The sequence below is a fragment of the Rhinolophus hipposideros genome, assembly GCF_964194185.1.
Source record: "Rhinolophus hipposideros genome assembly, chromosome: 6".
NCBI classification, from domain to species: domain Eukaryota; kingdom Metazoa; phylum Chordata; class Mammalia; order Chiroptera; family Rhinolophidae; genus Rhinolophus; species Rhinolophus hipposideros.
The window spans coordinates 94,508,632-94,527,962 of NC_138052.1; the positions used below are offsets into that span (position 1 = coordinate 94,508,632).

The following is a 19,331-nucleotide window of genomic DNA, read 5'->3' on the forward strand; positions in this document are numbered from 1 at the left end:
GTGCCCTCAGGCATCCCTCATTGGCCTTGAGTCCTTTCACAGCAGCTGCCAGGCCAAACCTAAGGGTGGGGAGAGGCCAGGGTGGACCCTAGAGATGGGGGTTGTCTTAAGGGCTGGGGCAGTCTGAGGGGGTGTGTATGTGATGTGAGGAGGGCTGAAGTATCCCTTTGTTTTGGAGATGGAGATAGGAGAGATGTCTCTCAATTCAATTGCACTCCCACTGTGGAGTGGGTGTTTGGGTGGCCCCAGGAATTCTATTTGCATGCAGGGCCCTGGGATGTCAGGAAGAAGGAATTTATTTAACTTGCAAATTTGTTCTAATACTTAAAGTAATATTTATTCATTGTTGAAAGGGCAAATGAACAGAAGCTTGAAAGAAAATACTTGCCCACGACTCACCATAACTAGAAGTTTCTGACACTGGCTACTCATTTATTACTTAATGGTACTGAATGCTTTTAACTATTAGGATCTTTTCTTTTTTTTCTCCCCTTCTTCCGCCTCCCCCACCCCACTCTGGTTTAAGCTGTTGTTTCTCAGTCTAGTTGTATAGGACACAGCTCCCTGGCCCATGCTCATATTATGAGCCTTGCGCTCCCCCCGGGCTGAGGCAGTCGGTCGCCGGTCTGTGTGCTGCTCACAGCAGTTCTCCACGACTGCCGGCCACTGTTGGCAGCCCACGGCAGCCCACGGCAGCCCACGGCAGCCCACGGCAGCCCACGGCAGCCCAGCTCCAGGGAGAGCTGTTGTTCACAACCTTAGCTGTAGAGGGCGCAGCTCACTGGCCCATGTGGGAATCAAACCAGCGACCTCCACGTCAGGAGCACGGCACTCCAACCACCTGAGCCACTGGGCACCCTAGGGTCTTCTCTTAATACAAGTAATAAGTGTTACTGTGGAAAAATTAGAAATGCAGTTCGCCAAAAGATAATTTAAAGTCATAATTCCTCTACCTAAAGAGGTTTTTTTTTAAATCATATTTCTTTGACTACTAATGCATATGAACATTTTCCCATGTTTATTATTTAGATTTCTTTGGCAAATAGTCTGTTCTCATCTTTTGCGTATTGTGTTATTGGTTATCTCATGGTGTCTGATCAATCTTTTGGATCTTTATATACTATATAGATATTAACCCTTAGTGGTATTCGTAGCAAATTCTTTTTTTCCCCAGTTTGTGGTTTGCTATTAAATATTGCCGACGAAAAAACATCCAGCCTAAGAGAAAGCTTATACATGAGTTTATTGGAGCCAAACTTACGGCAATTTCCAGGAAGCAAAATCTCAACGGATTGAGAAAATGCTCCACAAAATGGCAGTTTGCAGCTTATTTCATATGTAAATCAAAGAAGGAGGGTTATATGAAATCCATTGGTGGTAGAATAAGGGGGTGGGAGAAACCAAAGGGGGGAATCTCTGGGATTGGCTAAAAGTAAATTGGAGAGACAGGTACTTATTTTACACAGGTGGGTGCAGGATAGTTACTAATAGTTTGCTTTTTACTGCACATAGAGATGGTAATCAGGGGACAAGAATAATAATAATAAGGGATTCTGTAGTTTCCTGCTCTGGTCTGGAAAAAGGGATTACTAACATTCCATGGGCATGTTATCCTAGATGCAAAAAGATAATAGACAGTCTTACTTAAGGTAAAGATTGACCTCTGTCAAGGAAGCCGCAGGCCAAGGGTGTGACTTCCCACCATGGCCCACCTTAGTTAGGAATTTTTTTGTTCACATCACCCTGTGTGGTTATTTTCAGTCTCCTGAGCTTGTCAGGTTTAACCTGTGGCCCTTTTTCCATCCACAATATTTTAGAGTGTTTTTTTGACCTCTGTCTATTTTTTCCCTTCTGAATTTCTTTACTGACTTTTATGTTTAGAAAGTACTTCTTACAGAAATCAGATATTTTCTTTTAGTTTGCTTTTGATCTCTCTCTTTCCTCTCTCTCTCTCTCTCTCTCTCTCTCTCTCTCTCTCTCTCTCTCTGCATTTACCATTTTAAAGTCTGAAATTGAGAGTGAGGAACTAACCCAGTGTCTTTCCAATTTTTTTTTTTTTTAAGATTTTATTGGGGAAGGGGAACAGGACTTTATTGGGGAACAGTGTGTACTTCCAGGACTTTTTCCCAAGTCAAGTTGTTGTCCTTTCAGTCTTAGTTGTGGAGGGTGCAGCTCAGCTCCAGGTCCAGTTGCCGTTTCTAGTTGCAGGGGGTGCAGCCCACCATCCCTTGCTGGACTCTAGGCGTTGAACCGGCAGCCTTGTGGTTGAGAGCCCACTGGCCCATGTGGGAATCGAACTGGCAGCCCTCGGAGCTAGGAACATGGAGCTCTAACTGCCTGAGCCACCGGGCCAGCCCCCAAATATTTAACTAACTGTCCCAGCACCATTTTGTAACTCAGCTCTCCACTGTCCCTATCTCTGTGTCCCCAAGGGCAGTCTCTGTTAAGACAGGGGGACTATAATGGTGGCACTAAATCGTCTATTTTGAGATTTGGATCTCTGGTATAATTTGATTTAACAAGTGTAACTTAGCTTGGGACTTTTTGAAAGCTTTCTTTTCTTTCTTTGCCTCTTAATGATTCCTGCTTCCTATACTTTTACTGTGCAGACCAGTTTCAATGTTTCTGTTTACTTCAGCCTATGCTGGCCCTATGACTTGGGAGAGATTTTGCTTCTGTGTGGGATCCACTCCAGGCTCCAACTTAAATCTACATAACGTATGCAAAGGTTGCCATAACCAGCTTAACTTCACTTTCCCCCACCCCAATGTCCAAAGTCAAACTCAATAGAAAACTCCACTGCAGGCTGAAGCAACTTACATAGTGGTTACAAAATTATAAAATCTGAGACCTGTGGATGGAAAAGGGACTACACATTAAACCTGACAAGCTCATGAAACTGAAAATAACCACACAGGATGGCGTGAACATAAAAGTTCCTAAGGTGGGCCATGGCGGGAAGTCACATCCTTGGCCTGTAGCTTCCTTGACAAAGGTCAATCTTTACCTTAAGTGAGCCTATCTGTTGTCTTTTTGCATCTAAGATAACACACCTTTAGAACGTCAGAGTAATCCCTTTTTCTGGACCCCCCCAGGGGGGCATAACCCACCGCATCTGAGCAGGAAACTACAAAATCCCTCACTGTTATCTTGTTCCCCAAACACCATCGCTAGGTACTGTAAAATGCTATTAACTGTTTTGTACCCACCAATGTAAAAGAAGTGTGTGTCTCTCCATTTTACTTTTTATCCAACCCCAGAGATTTCCCCACTTTGCTTTCTCCCACTCCCTTAATCTACAACCAATGGATTTCATGTAACCCTCCTCCCATTGATTCTAATGTATAAAATAAGTTGCAAACCCATCATTTTCTGGAGCATTTTCTCAATCCGTTGAAACTTTGCTTCCCGCCAGTTGTCAGTTTGACTCAAATAAACTCTTATAAGCTTTCTCTTAGGCTGGATCTTTTTTCATCAACAGCCCAAACAAAGACTCGAAGCAGTAGTTTGCAGTAGTTTCCAGAAGACTCTGCCCAGCCAACCCTCCTCTTACTTTAATAAATCTTCCTTCTGTACTTCTACCTGACTCGTGAATGCTTTCACAACCCACGAGCAAGCAGCCACAACAGTCTGTGCTCCAAGCCAACCTCCAGGAGACAGACACACCACATACACCACCACCACCACCACCACCACCCCTGGCCTGCTGCATTCCCTGGCCACCAGCACTCACACAAAAGCATTAGCAAACAAGCTGTGACTTCTGATGTTGTGGAGAAGATGAGGGGTATACCTTGGAGACCTCAGTGCAAACAACTTAAAAATTCCCTCTAGATATTTCTGTCCTTCCTGAGTCTCACCTCCTGCACCCCAAGGAGGCCTGACCTTCCTCCCCTCTCGTGCAGCTGCCTTGCTGCTCACTGCCAACACCAGCAGGCATTTCCCAGGACCTTCAAAACCTCGCCTCCTCTCCCACAGAACAATTGGGCTGTAGTAGGCTCCTGGCCCAAACCCAGCTCTTTCCAAACAAAGGCCCTTGGGCTAATGGCATCTACTCCTTAGAAAGCAGCAGCTGTCCTTTGTCATTTAAGAATGGCTTCTGGGTCTTAGGGGGCAACTGGTTAGCTCAGTTGGTTAGAGTGTAGTGCTCTTAACAAGATTGCCAGTTCGATCCCTACATGGGCCACTGTGAGCTGCACCCTCCACAACTAGATTGAAACAACTACTTGACTTGGAGCTGATGGGTCCTGGAGAAACACACTTAAATAAATAAAAGGTTAAAAAAAAAAAAGAATGCCTTTTGGGTCTCAGCCCCCATGTCATGGGGCTTATTAATCTATTTCCTACAAACAAACCCAGTGTATGTTCTCAGTGGAATTCCCATTCTATCTGCTAATGGAGCCTGGGTTGCTCCATCTCCTTAAGTGTCTTGAACATTCAGGAAATGGGAGTTCTGGGAAGATGGAGAATCTGGAGACCCCCTTAGAGTGATGATATTCAGAGACTGCCCTGGGAGCCCAGAGCTGGGATGGAGAGCCCCGAGGAGCAGCCAGCCAAAGACTCGGGCCCACAGGCCCCCCCCCCACAAGGTGGGCTCTCTGGCAGGCAGGACCCATGTGCACCACCCTTCTTGAGGTGAATAGGGTCATGGAGGACATGTGGACAGGGCCACAGAGTTCCAGAAGGCTCCAAGCCCACACTCCCAGGAGCAGCCGTGGGAGTCTGGAGAATGGCCAGATCCCATTGGCCACCCCAAGGTGGCAGCATCAGGGACTCAGAAGGGAGGAGGTTGGTTCACCCCAAATGTAATCGCACAGGTCTGTGGAAGTTCGGACCTGCTCTAAGGAAATACTGGTTCCACAATGTCCGTTCTCACAGTGGTGCAGTGGTTGGGGTTGTGGGCTTATGGGCCCGAAAGCTTGGCTCTCATCCCAGCTCTTACCCTGCTGGTTGAACCATACTTTCCTCATCTGTAAAATAATAATAACAGTACTTACCACAAGGCAGTGTTGGGACGATTAAATAGCACAGTGTCTGAGCATGCTTAGAAGGAAGACTCAATAACTGAGTGGGGGGTCAGCCTTGGATCCTCACTGTTAGATGCTCTAGTAGCTTCTTGGGGCTGCCGTAACAAACTATCATAGACTGGGTTCTTTACAACAACTGAAAGTTATTCTCTCACAGTTCTGGAGGCCCAGAGTCCAAAATCAAGGTATCAGCCGTGCCGTGCTCTCCACGACGGCTCTGGGGGGCGGATCTTCCCTTATCTCTTCCAACTTCCAGTAGTTCCAGGCCTTCCTTGACTTGCATCACTCCCGTCTCTGCCTCAGTCTGCACATGGCTAGCTTCTGAGTCTGTGTCTTCTCCTTTCTCCTTTTCCCTCCTGTGTCATTTGTACCTGTGGGATTTTAATTTATGAAGGCAACTGAGTGGACGACACAGAGAGGTCAATGTTGTGGAAATAATTTTTTACTTAGATTTCCCAAGAGAAGGGGCATGCCCCACCACACAGAGCCACGTTGTAAATATCAGCATGGCTGGTGGACAAAAGACAGGAGCGAGGAGAAGGCCTAGGCCAGAGCCTTCATTGGAGTTTCCAGGGGAAAGGCAAGACAGGCAGAGTAAACAGCCTAGGATTGGTTCGTTTGAATAATTCTATGGACTTCAAGCTATAGCAGTGGTCTCTCATTGCCTGGTACCTGGCCCTGTGATGACAGTGCAGGGGCAACATTAGCTTGGTGAGAGTTAGATAAGGTGGGGGGGGAGTCAGTCTTGGATCAGCCCGTCTGCACAGGAAATGAGAGTTCCAGGCAAGCTGACTTGCAAGACAGAGATAAATACTTTTGGCTCTGTGATTCATGAATGCCACATAGACACACAGAATCAAGGAAAACAGAGTTAAAACACTCCTCTCTTATAGAGACACCAGTCACTGGATTTAGGACCCACCCTAATTCCAGATGATCCCAAGACCCTTAATTTCATTACACGTGCAAAGACCAGTCACCTTTACAGAATCCAGGGGTTAGGAGATGGACATATCTTTTGGGGGGCCACAATGCAACCCACTACAGATGCCAAGGTTGGCTTACAGTTCTCTGTTCACATTGTAGCTCCTGGGGGGAAACAACAATGTTTGCTTTTTCAGATGAGGAGCCCTGTGGGCCACAGTCTGTGGTGGCGCAGGTGCACTTTGATCAAGCCTTCGCTCTACTTTCCTGCCACCCAACGGCTCCACCATCCTCTGTGTGGGGCTTTTTCTCAGGCCAGGTGCCCTCGTGGTCACAAGAGGCCCAATATGATTGTGTACAGGAACAGAGGTGGACTACGTCTTCTTCGGTCTCCTGATTAGCAAGGAAACCTCCCAGAGGCCCTAGAAGACCTCACCTCGTTCTCATGGCTTCATGGCCAGCATTGCATGAAGACCTGGGCCTGATCCAGTTACTGCTGGAGGAAATGGCTTAGAACATCATGACCCACCCCCAGAGCTGGACTGGGGTCTGACCCCATCTTGCTATGCACCCTCATTGCTATGGGTGCTCCAACCCAGTGATTCACATCACCCACACACTAGTGCAGCCGAGGGTCCAGGAATAACCCACCTCAAAGGCAAAAGGCACTGGGAGGGACCCCCAGATTCCCCAGAGAGTCTGGCAAAAGGCCATTGCCCTAAAACATACTCCCTCGTGTGGGCAATGCTAATATTCACTCACTGGGGCAATTACAGGACTATTTACTCCTGGGGCAGAGGATGGATTTCTAGTGAGTGAAGTCTGGGAAATGACCTGGGAGTCACCACACATACATGTCCGCTCCAAGGGAATCTTGGGCTTACTTGGTGGAGAGGCCCTTGAAAGGGCAAACCATCCATAAGCCCCTGAGAGCAGGCAGCCTATCCAAACCAGAAGATTCATCATCATCATTATCATCATGCTGTCTAACACTCCCCAGGATTCTGTACTTCCTCTCTGCCCTCCCAGCCCAGCTGAGCACACAGATGGAGACTGTTTATCCTATATCACGAGGGTTAACGCCTGTCTTTGTCCATTGGGGTGCAGGTTCCGTGCCTGGTGAAGACCTACTTCCTGGATCAAAGATAGTGGTCTTCTAGCTGCAACCTCACAATGGAGGAGGGGGTGAGGGAGCTCTGTGTGGTCCCTTTTATAAGAGCACTAATCCCGTTCATGAGGGCTCCACCCTCATAATCTAATCATCGTCCAAAGGCCCCACCTCCAAGCACTATTACATTGGCAATTAGCTTTCAACATATGATATGAATTTGGAGGGGACACAAACATTCAGTGTTACCACCCCACAACCAAAGACAGTTAGGGCTAGGAGCTGCCCAGGCCCTTAGCCTTCACTTATTCCTCCTACTCACCATTGGGCCTGTTGACTTTCTGCCGAAAGACTGTACCAACCAGGGTCTGAATCCCTGGTGTGGACAGGGAGGTGCTGGGAGTGGTCCCTTATAGGATTTATTATACATCACATCCTCTTCCATCTCATCCTCTTTCATCAGTCATAGCCATTATGAATCCTTAGGGCACCTGCACCTATATACACACCTCCATCCTTTTCCAAGATGTTTACCTTTCTCTCCTTATGCACTTGCAAATTCAGCTACAAATGGTCCCTTGGACTCAGCCCACTAGGGCAACCATTCTGGAAGCTCAGGTGCCTGTGACATCGCCAGCTGCCAACAGCCTCCTGTGACCTCACCACCTGGACAACTCGGCCCAGCAGGGGCATGGCCACTGCCTCAACCAGCAGAAGTGACAGAGGGCCTAGATGACCACCGTGCCCTCAGGAAATGCCAGCATCTCCAGCATCCGCACACATGATGACAACAGGTCTTCAGACAGCCCAACAGGAGGGTCCCAAAATCAGGTCTCCCTCCTTGCAGTGCCTGATGGTACTACAGTGTCAGCTGAATGGCAGAATGTAAATCAGGCCTCCATCAAGTCAGCCACCTCTGAGGCCATATCAGTGTCTGGGGACAAGGACAAGCATGAAGCTGATGCAGAGCATAGCCAGGAGCCCAAGGAGACCAAAGCTCAGCTTGCCCCCCCAGTCCCAGATGCCCTGCAAACATCCAAGAGCCTCCAGAACCCAGTATGGGACAGGCCAATGCAAGATTCAAGGATGACTCAGAGTCTTCAGACTTTCCCACATGACTCACTGGTTAAGGAAGAGATACCACAAGCGGTAGGTGCCCTGAACAGGAAGCAAGAGTTAGCTCCATTGACCCCAAGTGCTGAGGTACAGTCTCCTCAAAATGTGCCCACTGTGAGCACTGCGGATACCACCAGCCAGCTTGACACTCTGGCCACAGGCATCACTGAAGCTGTTGAGAAGAAACCTGAAAGTCCGGAGGCCTTGCGTCCTGACACTGAAGCTTTGCCATCAGCTGCGTCCCAGGTAGTGACTGAGGGGGATTTGGTGGACCACTCAGGAGACCTTCAGGCTCAGCCAGTCCCTCCCTCCCCAGGAGGCAGTGCTCCCCACTCACCTGGAGCCCCCACGGTGGCCCGGAGGAGGACACCGCTGGACTTCAGCCTGTACATGGCCAGAGAGGAGAACGACTACATGCGCTCCATGACCAGCATGCTAAACTGGGGCGAGGGGTCCATCAGCTCCCTGGCAGACCTCCTGGTGTGGTCTGAGGCCACCATGGGCGTGGCCTCGGGTTTGCTGGCCTTTGGCCACAGCTCCGTGTCAGAACTGCTACACAGCCCAGGCTCCAGGCTGCACTCTATCTCCAGCATTCTGGGGAACGTCAGGTTGGCCTTCTCCTCCGGGCTGGCTGCAGGCACCGACTTGGCCCTGCGCTCCGTCACCCACATGCTAGAGAGGATGGAACAGAGGACTATAGACGGCATCCACTCGGCCGTGCGTTACCTCACCAGCCACCTCACCCCACACCATACTGGCTGCAACTGTGACTAGACCCTGTGCAGGAAGCCCCAAAGGACTGGCTTAGTAACCTCCCGAGGCCCTGAGACCTTCACGCCCTGCTCCCTTGCCCACCTCTGCCCTGGACAGCTCTCCCTAGACCAGGCAATAAATCACCAGCAATATTTATTTTCTAAGTGCCGGCCTTATACCCTGTCCGTGCAGTGGACACAGGGTGGAGGAACAGGAGCAGATTAGGGTGTTCTAGAAACAGAAAGGTGTCCTCTGAAGGCTTCCCAGGTGGTACCATTCAGGGGCTGGGGCCAAGCATGTAAAGAGTAGAGCCTGCGCAGGGCTCAGGGCCAAGCGTGGGAGTCTCAGACCTGCAAAAATTGATCCTCGCTGGACTGCCAACAAGGTAAGTGCATTCCTGAGGAAGTAAGACCTGACCCTTCCCCAGGGCCCACTGGCCTAGCAGGCTCAGGTTGCCCCCCTGCTAGGGCCCTCTGAGAGAGGGTGAGGGCATGGAGCCATTCATTTCACCCTCTGAATCGCTGACTCTCCTCCACACAACAGGTAAAGAATCTACACCATGAAGACATTATAAGACGTAAGGGAAACCATGCAGGTCCTAACACACGGTGTCCAGTGTTTAATGAGCCCGAACATTTCAGGTGCCATGTTATGACCCTCTAGCAAGCCAGGGGTAGGTGGGAACAGGGATCTAACGAGGGTGACTGACAGTCCCGGTTTTCCTGGGACCAGGAGAGTTCCTGGAATGTGGGAACTCCAGATTTTAAACCAGGCAAGCCAGGACAAAGTGGGTCACCCCAGACCCAGGTCTCCTTACATGGCTTTTGCTCTTGCCAATGACTGTCACCTTGGAAAGGCAGCCGCCTGCTTTGAAGAGCCACCAGCCCACCTTCTGGCTGGACACAGTGCCACACTAGTCATGTCACTTGGTGAGTGAAGTTCTAACTGGACATCAGCCCCAACTTCTGCCCCTGGCCAGGGGCTTTACACAGTTATACCCCACACACTTCATGCTACAGGCCTGGCCATGGACTCATTCGTTCATCCATTACTCATTTCTAACAGCATCTCCAAAAGGGGCCCTTGGCCAACACCAGCCCACTGATGGACTTTTTTGCCCTATATGGTGTTTCTCAAATTGTGAATTCATTGCCAATGTTTAAAAACCCAGAGATTTTACATAAAAATATGGATTTCTGCTTCTCTTGGAAAATCTAGGGGTCTTATTTCTTCAGAGCAACTGGTAGCTAAGCGGCCCGCTTTAGAAGGACCTACCTTGCCTGCATCAGTGACTGATGTCACCCGTCTGGCCCCAGAGGCACACAATTGCCACTCCTCCCCTGCAGGCAGCTCATCTGAGGAAATCTGATGCCAGGCCCAAGGGGATACAAGGATGAACCAGCTGTGTCTACCCCTTCCCTCAAGGAGCTGCCACTTTCTGTAGGTGAGACGTTAACTGTTCCCAGTAGGGAAAGCAAAGCATTCAGAGGAGGGAGATTGTCAGTTCAGATCCCAGGAATCACCCCCCTCCCACTGCCCCCAGAAGCTATTGAGTCAGACCTAAACAGAGAGGACAGATGGTGTCCTCCCGACAGAGGCCCAGAGGCGAAAGAACAAAGGCAGCCGTGATGGGTGCTGGGTGTGGGGGCGGGGATCAAGCAGCTCAACCTGACCAGAGCCTAGAGCACAGAATGGGCAACAAAGATGCCAGGGTAGACCCCAAATGCTGTCAACAAATATTTTTTGAACCAGGTAAATGCCACTATGTGCCAACTACTGCTAGATACTGAAACTGCAATGGTGAATGAAAGATCAGAGGAACAGAAACCAAACCTGATTAGGTGAAGGGATTAGCCAGCTAGCACAACTGCCAAGTGTGGGCGTGGTGGGACCCAGCTGTCTTTCCAGCTCTGCCCCCCCACTCCAACCCCCACTCCACCCCCTCACCCCCCAACCCCCCCACCCCGTCTGTGCTGGCTTCATTCTCAGGTGGCTCAGCCACCTTCCTGGAAAGACAGAGTCCCTTGTTTTCACTGGCTCTGGCAGGAGACTCCCGGGGGGACGGTACTGCTGGGCCTAGCTTGGCTCCCATGCGTTCTTCTGAACCAATCACTGAGGTCCTGGCAATGAGATACCTCATTACCTGGCCTGGGCCTCATTCCTACCTCTGGGGCCAGGGTCACTGAGAATTGGGGGATCCCCTTAGGAAGTATGTTAAAGCTGGCAGGGCTATAAAGAGCATGCCCTTGGGGTCCAGGCTGCCTTGAATCCTGGCTCTACCTCCTACTAGCCATATTACTTTGAATCCCACTGGGCCTCAATTCCCTCATCTGTAAAGTGACTATAATAACACCTCCTGCATCGGACTATTGTGAGGATTAAATGAGTTAATGAGTCAAGTGCTCACAACAGTGTCCAGTGCATAATTGGGTGCTATACGCACGTAAGTGTTAGTGGTCATTAGGATTATTGTGGGGTGTTCTATGGAGCCATGTGCTGACTTTCCCTGCTTGCTCCCAGCCTTCCTCTTGCTGTGGGATAAACAGTTGTGTTGGCAAGTCCGCCTGGCAACACACCTCTGCAGGTGGGACCCCCAGGCATCCCGGTGCCAGTGCGCCTGAGAAGGTCAGAGCTGCACACTCAGGGCTGAAGAGCCCAACATGGAGAGAAGTGGGTGCACCCCAGCTCTGGATAAGGTGTCCCGAGTGAGAAAGGACAGGCACAGCACGGGGATGTAGGTCACCATGTGTGATGAAGAAAAACTGAACACTATTGGGGAGAGGTAGTTAGTAGAGGGAGAAGGTGTGTAAGGGGAAAAAGAATAAGCAGTTGTCAAGATAACGGAATGACTGTATGTAGGGTACTCTTTGGTGCTGAGAATAACTCAGTTACAAATTCACCCCTACAAAGCTGCCATCTCCTCTTCACTCCTTCTCTTTTATTTACCATGGTTAACACCTGACAGTGTTTCTCTAGGATTGATAACGATCTTTCTGGGTGTGGGTTCTGCTGGTAAGAAGAGGATCTGCTTAAAGAAACATTGAGGCTGGGCCAAGAGCCAACAGGGCGGGCACAGGGTCCTAACATCTGAGCCCAGCAGGGCCTTGGCTAAGGGAAGGGCTCCAACAAGTTCTGGCAGACAGCAGAAGGGATACTGTGGCTTCTACCCTAAGGTGGATTACCCCCTTCAGTGAAGAACTTGTTCCCCCAGCTGCTGTGAGCCCTGTCAGGGGACAGCCTTCAGCACCAGCCCCTTCAAAGAGCCACCTGGCCCAACATCATGCCCTCCTGGGTGGCCTGATCCCGTGACCGGTTTATGCAGGAGTCTAATGCCTGACTATCCTGGGCCAACTTAGGACAACTCCAGCTCCAGCGCACCCAGGGAGCTGGCTGGGGTGATGTGGGCTCTGCATCACAAGCTCCATCCCCCCTCCACCCACTGTGCGTTTCTTCTAGCTCAGAGTCTATGTTCTGAAGAACCTAACCTGTGACCTGAGACTGCTCAACACCCCCCTAACCCCCGCCCATGCCCAGATGTGTGTGTGTGTGTGTGTGTGTGTGTGTGTCCCACAAATTCAAATCATGTTAAAAGTTCAAAGATTTTTTTAAAGAATTTTTGTATAATAACAGAAACTTGAGACCACTTTGAATATGGTAAAAAAATAAATAAAAATAAGTCTTTGTCCGTGTTTTTACTTATTTTGTAAGGACAATATTCTTGTTTAGTCTACAGCCACTTGGCTAATTGGTTGAAGTCACCGCATGACTGCGGTCAAGTTTATAGGTTTGGCTGGATGAGGCACAGATTCGATCCAGGAAAGGGTGTCTCCAAAAGAAAGTGATCATAGATTAGGGCAGTCCCCCAGGGTAATGTGATAAACTGTAAAGGTAAACTAAGGTCTTAAGTACATACTTAAATATTTAAATGAAAAACTGGACCCTCTCTGGGCTAAGAGGAAGCCCTATTTCTTCGGCCTGGATCTTGAGCTTTGAGTCCCTAAGAATGGGGGAGCACAGCGCCCTCTGCTGGAGGAAAGGCACCACTCGCCTGCACCAGGAGGGCCACAAGACCGCAGCTCTGACACTAGGGGATATGAGGTCCACTTGTGAAAGAAATGAGTTAAATGACAATTATTTTTCTACTCACAACACTTCTGACACCAAATGTGTGGGTTTTCCACACCAATTCTCCAATTCTCTATGGACACCACTTGGGTGTCCTATAATTAAATTCAACTCTGACACTAACCACCTCGAATTAGCACAGACACCATCAGTTAAGGGCTCAGTCCCACAGGAGTGCACCACCAAAGATGCCAGTTGTATGTAGTGGGCCCCTAGGTTACCCACACTTCTGTCCAATTTTGAAACGGGCCAACAAGTAGCCCCTCCCACTGAAAAACTTGTTTTCTTTCCTATAGAAATTTTAAGTTTCTTTCTCCTTAAGTTTCCTTTTCCCCAGTTTTTTAGCTCCTACCCTTACTTTAGATAATTACCCTAAAACTTGTGATTCATACTTGTTGATTGTAATCATTGAAGCCTAATGTTCTCTCCTACCCATTTCCCGTCTAACTCCTGGACAATTAATGACTCCTGAGTGACTGGTTGAATGGCCACAGGCTCTATAGAGCTAACAGATTTATTAATTAAAATCTATTTTTCCTCATTCAGGGGACTCGGGGATACAGAGGATACCCCAGCAAGATTGCCAGTAGGTAGGGACAGCTTGAAACCAAAGCCAACACGATCTTCTAGGTGGATCTCAAAACCCCTTCCTCTCATCTGAGATCAGATAGGGAGAGAGTTCCATGAATCACCCAATATGGGGATCATGTTTCTCAAGGGGAAAACAAGGGAGGCAGTTAGAGACAGGCATGGAATCTCTGCATTCCTGCACAACCCACAGAATGAGACCGCCCAAAAGACCTCCCCTCTCCACCCAAAACTTCCCCTTTTCATTGTAATTATCTACCCCTATGAGGAACAAATGGGTACAGAATACCCAACTAGATTAAACCAGCCACTCACACCTGCGCAGTAAAGGCCACAACGACCTTCATTTCACCTGGGCCTCATTATACCATCATTATAATATCATACATATATGCGGAAGTCCATTAATATCTCTATAACACACTGGATTCTGGGAAGGAACATGCACAGTCTAAAAAGATGAGGTGAGAACCCTTCAGCTGCCATCTCGCACTCCATGTCAACCCCCAGTCCAGGTCCTTCCTGGAAATGACTGATGTGGGGGGGCGGGGAGAGGTAGTGGGTGGAAGACTCAAAGGTAGTAAAGCAATGGGGAAAGAGAAACAAAACGGGAAAAGGATCCAATAGAACATTTTATCCCCGTCCTAATACTTATAACACTGTACTATGGAAGCTTTCTTTCTTATCCGATTCTGCACTAACCTCTGAACTTTTGATGGTATCAGCTGGGTCACATTCCAGGTACAGAACAGGCCCTCAAACAATAGTTGTTTAAGGGTCTATATGAGTGATTGAACAAACAAATCAGCAAATGCGAGTCCTGAAACCCTAAAGTGGACATACAGAATTACTATGTATCTCATAAACTGACAATTCTGAAAAAAGACCTGTAAAACATTATAAGATGCCTTTGGCCACTTTATTTCAGACACATCATCCACTCTGTAAAGAAAATAAAAAATAAATTAAAAAATAAAATAAATAAAAATTTTAAAATGAGGTAATAGCCTCTTGTCAATCACAGGTGTCAATCATGTGGTCCCACGCCAGGAAAGAAACGGCCCATTCTAGGGAAAAAAGGATAAAAACTCCAAGTCCTCACCAGATCCCTTTGAGCTTCTTGAGCTTTGCCTTTGCTCTGGGTCCTCTCCAAATCCTTTGGAATGTACTATTTCTCCCAATAATGCCACCTTGGGCCCTTGAGCCATTCTCTGCTTGGGTCCACTCCTATTTCTTTGGAGTGTACTATCTTGTCGGAAGCCATAGAAATCCCCAGGCCTTGCCTAGGCAGAACTTCCTGGTCACCAAACCCAGAGCCCGCGCGCGCCAAACCCAGAGCCCGCGCGCGCCAAACCCAGAGCCTGCCCATTTCCTTGTACCTCATATGGCATCGCCCTGTCCTAGCCTATCAGCCCGCGACAAGTACCTCGCCACCCTATGACATAGCATATCCCACCCCCATCTGACATAGCTATATATATAACCCGCCATCGTAATAAAATTTTGAGGCTTGATCAGATCCCTGTCTTGCCTCCATTCTTCGCGTCTCCTGTCTCCCCCTTTTTTTTTCATCCTCAACAGGTTTCTTCCCCTCGTCCCACGTTGCATTGTCCTGCCGGTCGGGACATTTTGGCGCCCAACGTGGGGCTCGAGGTACGAAGATTCTATGAGGACACCTACTCTGGAAACCGCCGCGGCCCCCCCCCCTCCCTGAGCCTCCACGGGCTGGCTTCTTTCGAGCCCACGCAGTTTTCACTCGTGGGACAAGACTCGAGGGCCTCCCCGGCGCGAGTGTGGCTTGTTTCGAGCCCGTAAGGGACAAGACTCGACAGCCCCCTCGGCAGTAAAAAGGCTCGTTTGGAGTTCACGAGGTATTCACCCGTAAGAAAAGACTCCAAGTTTGCCCGACGTTGGAGTAGCCGCCCAGCGAAGGACGAGAGATTGGTGAGTAGGTGATTGACATGGGACAGGAGTTGAGTTCACATGAACTCTTCCTTAAGGGTATTAAGGAATCTCTCAAGATGCGGAGAGTTAAGGCTAGAAAAAAAGATTTACGTGAGTTTTTCAGTTTTGTCTCTGATATCTGCCCCTGGTTCCCCCAAGAAGGAACGATTGATCAAAAATATTGGAAGAGAGTTGGAGACTGTTTTAATGATTACTATCGGGTTTTTGGACCCAACAAGGTCCCTGTATCGGCATTCTCATATTGGAATCTGATTAATGATATCCTAAAAATACATTCCTCAGACCCAGATGTTAGAGAGATCTTACAGACAGGGGAAACAGTCCTAAAAGAGAGTTCCCGCCCCCCTTCTGTCTGCCAATCTGTTTCAATAGACATGCCAGAGGAACCTAAAAAACAAGCTGATAATCAGGAAGCCTCTGCCTTAGAGAATCACCCATTAAAAGACCCCCCTAAAATCTACCCTTCCCTTTTGGCCTTTAATAATCAGGACCAGCTCTCCCCAAGAGACCAGATAGATTTAGAGGAACAAGCTGCCCGCTATAATAAAAAAGAAGATCCCTGGGGCCTCGCCGCGCCAACCTTGCGCGCCCCTTCACAAAAAATACATACCCCTCCCCCTTATGTCCCCCCTCAGGAATTCCCAACATTCTATAACCCAGTCTTAAACCCAAACCCACCCCTATTCCCCCCTTTAACTTACCACCCCTTGGCTCTCCCAAAATCCCGGGATATGGATTTAGACACACAAACCAACAACATTCTCGAATCCACCTTCTGGGCCTTAAATCATTCCAACCCTTCTCTTGCCCAGGACTGCTGGCTTTGCATGACTATGGGAACTCCCATACCTACTGCAATCCCCTCCAATATCACAGTAAACACACAAATCTCTAACTGTTCCCGTCTCTCCCTTCCTCTTAGAGTTCAACCTGTAGGATTTAATACCTCCCCCTGCTATCAGGGACGATTTCAAAACAACACTTTTGATGTAGATCTAGGGTTTGTCACTTTTACTAACTGTTCTGACATCATTCAAGTTAACGGAACCTTGTGTTCTAGCCCTGGACAAGTTTTCATATGTGGGAACAGCCTCGCTTACACCACGTTACCCACCAACTGGACTGGACTTTGTGTCTCAGCTAGTCTCCTCCCTGATATCTCTATTATCCCAGGAGACACACCTGTCCCTCTCCCCAGCCTAGAATTTGCCACCGGGCGCCACAAGCGTGCTATTACAGCCATTCCCTTACTCGTAGGGCTAGGAATTACTGCTGGAATAGCCTCGGGTACCGCGGGAGTAGGTGTTGCAGTCCAGTCCTACAATAAACTATCACGCCAGCTGATAGATGATGTCCAAACACTTTCTGGGACCATCAATGATCTCCAAGATCAGATCGACTCTTTAGCTGAAGTAGTCTTACAAAACCGTCGAGGCCTAGATCTTCTCACTGCAGAACAGGGAGGTATCTGCTTAGCTTTACAGGAACGCTGCTGCTTCTATGCTAACAAGTCTGGGATCGTCCGAGACAAGATCAAAAAACTACAAGAGGACCTAGTAAAAAGACGCAAAGAACTCTTCGAAAACCCACTCTGGACGGGTCTCAACGGACTTCTCCCCTACCTGCTCCCCACCCTTGGCCCCCTCCTATGCATCCTTCTCTTAATAGCCTTCGGGCCATGGGCTTTTAGGCGCATTACTGACCTCATTAAAAACCAAATCGATGCTGTTTTGGCCAAACCAATCCAAATCCATTATCAGCGGCTAGCAACAGGGGACGGCCTCGAAGAAGGCTATCTTGGCTTCCTCCCCACGGGGACGACATAATACTAAGGGTATGTCTACTCCCCCCACGAGTTGGGGAGGGGTATGGGCACCGAGGTGAGTGCAAAGCAAAGCATTTGCAAGGAAAGGGCTCGACTCACAACGGTCGGCTCCCTTTAACTTTCCTGAGAACATACCTGGTTTGCATAGAGGTTGGTATCAAAAAATCTCTACCTCTCCTCCACAAAAGATACCCAAAACCATCCAATAACGAGCTCTGCTCGTTGGAGGAACCAGGCCTCTGTTCCCTCACTCGGTCAAGGCCCACCTCCTTAAAACAAACAAAAAGGGAGGACTATCTCTTCTAATAAACTACTCTTTCACCATTTTATTTCTGTGTCTCATTCAATTCTTTGCTCGAGACACCAAGAACCTGGACACCTCACCAAGAAGAGCCCATTCTCTGGTAACAATTTGACAACAATTCATGGGTTCCCATGACTCCCTACTCAGGTTGGATACTTTGCTATAACAGCTCACAGAATTCCAGAAACAACCTTACTCATTATCACCAGTTTATTATGAAGGGTATTATAAAGGATACAAAAGAACAGCCTGATGGAAAGGTACATAGGGCGAGCTCCAGAGGAGTCCGAGAGCAAGAGCTTCTGCCTCTGAGGAGTTGGGGTGCCTTACCCTCCTGGTACATGGATGTGTCCAACAACCCAGAAGCAATCTGGACCCTGATGTTCAGGGGTTTTATGGAATTTCCATGAGGTAGGCATGACTGATTAAATAAAATATTGGTTATCGGTGATTAACTCCCTTCTCTTCCCAAAGGCCAGGAGTGAGGCTGAAAGTTCCAATCCTCTAATCCCAAGTTTGGTTCCTCTGGCGATCAGCCCCCATCCTCCAAGAGTTACCCCTATCACTCAGGAAATTCCAAGTATTTTAAAAACTGCCAGGTACCAGCGGGTGGAGACCAATATATTTTTCTTACGTCACAGGGGTTCAGAATATACCCTGAGATGCCACCAGTTGAGCTGACAGAGGCTGGCAATATGTCACTAGGAAACTCTGAGGAGGAAGGGCAGGAGGTCAGAAGGGCACAGACTCTCCAACTGGACTTGCTTCGAGCCCAACATCACGGCCATGATTGTATAACAGTACTCCAGACTCAGACCACAGCAGGCCCAGAGCCCTCCAGGAAGGGCCCAACCATGGCAAAGGCCTTCAAGGGTTAGGCTTGGCTGAGGGGGTCTCTGGACAGGCCGTATCCATTGAGCCACCATTGGCTTGCCCTATGGAGTCCTCAAGTGGACACTGCGGTCCTCAATGAGGTTCATACTGTCTCCAAACCTCAGTTTCCTCACCTATAAAATAGGGATCAATAAGGCATATTAAAAAGAAACAAACAGCATTTAACAGTAAACATGTGACAAATGTCAGTTTTCTTCCTTTCTTGGGGTGTTCTGCATTGCCTGTGTATTAGTCAGAAGTCTCTTAACTGGAAGTGACAGAAACCCAACGTGAAGTAGTTTACTTAATTAAGCACCAATGGATTGATGGGCTGGGCGGAGAAGGGCTAGGAGGGAACTAGCTTTGGAGACACCTGGTATCAGAGACCCAAAGCTGTAAGGACTATCTCCATCGCTTGTGTCCTCTACCTCCCATGGCAACTCTGCCTCTTGAGGAAAGGAGTGAAGAAATAAAATGGGGTCACTATAGTCAAGCTGCTATATCACTAAAATCAAGAAGGTTGAGTCCTGGCTGGCCTGGTGGCTCTCAACCACAAGGTTGTCAGTTCAATTACTTGAGTCCCACAAGGGATGGTGGGCAGCGCCCCCTGCAACTAAGATTGAACACGGCACCTTGAGCTGAGCTGCCACTGAGCTCCCGGATGGTTCAATTGGAGCTGGCTCAATTGGAGCGCATCCTCTCAACCACAAGGTTGCCAGTTCG

The 19,331-nt window shown here is 48.7% G+C and overlaps 1 protein-coding gene across 1 annotated transcript; it reads left to right on the forward strand.

The window, feature by feature from the left end:
• Positions 1–7,791: 7,791 nt before the first annotated feature.
• TEX44 (testis expressed 44) lies at positions 7,792–8,949 on the forward strand (the record flags this gene model as incomplete). The annotated part of the gene is made up of 1 exon (XM_081050795.1): positions 7,792–8,949. One exon carries the CDS (start codon positions 7,792–7,794, stop codon positions 8,947–8,949), a length of 1,158 nt encoding a protein of 385 aa, XP_080906921.1.
• Positions 8,950–19,331: the final 10,382 nt, after the last annotated feature.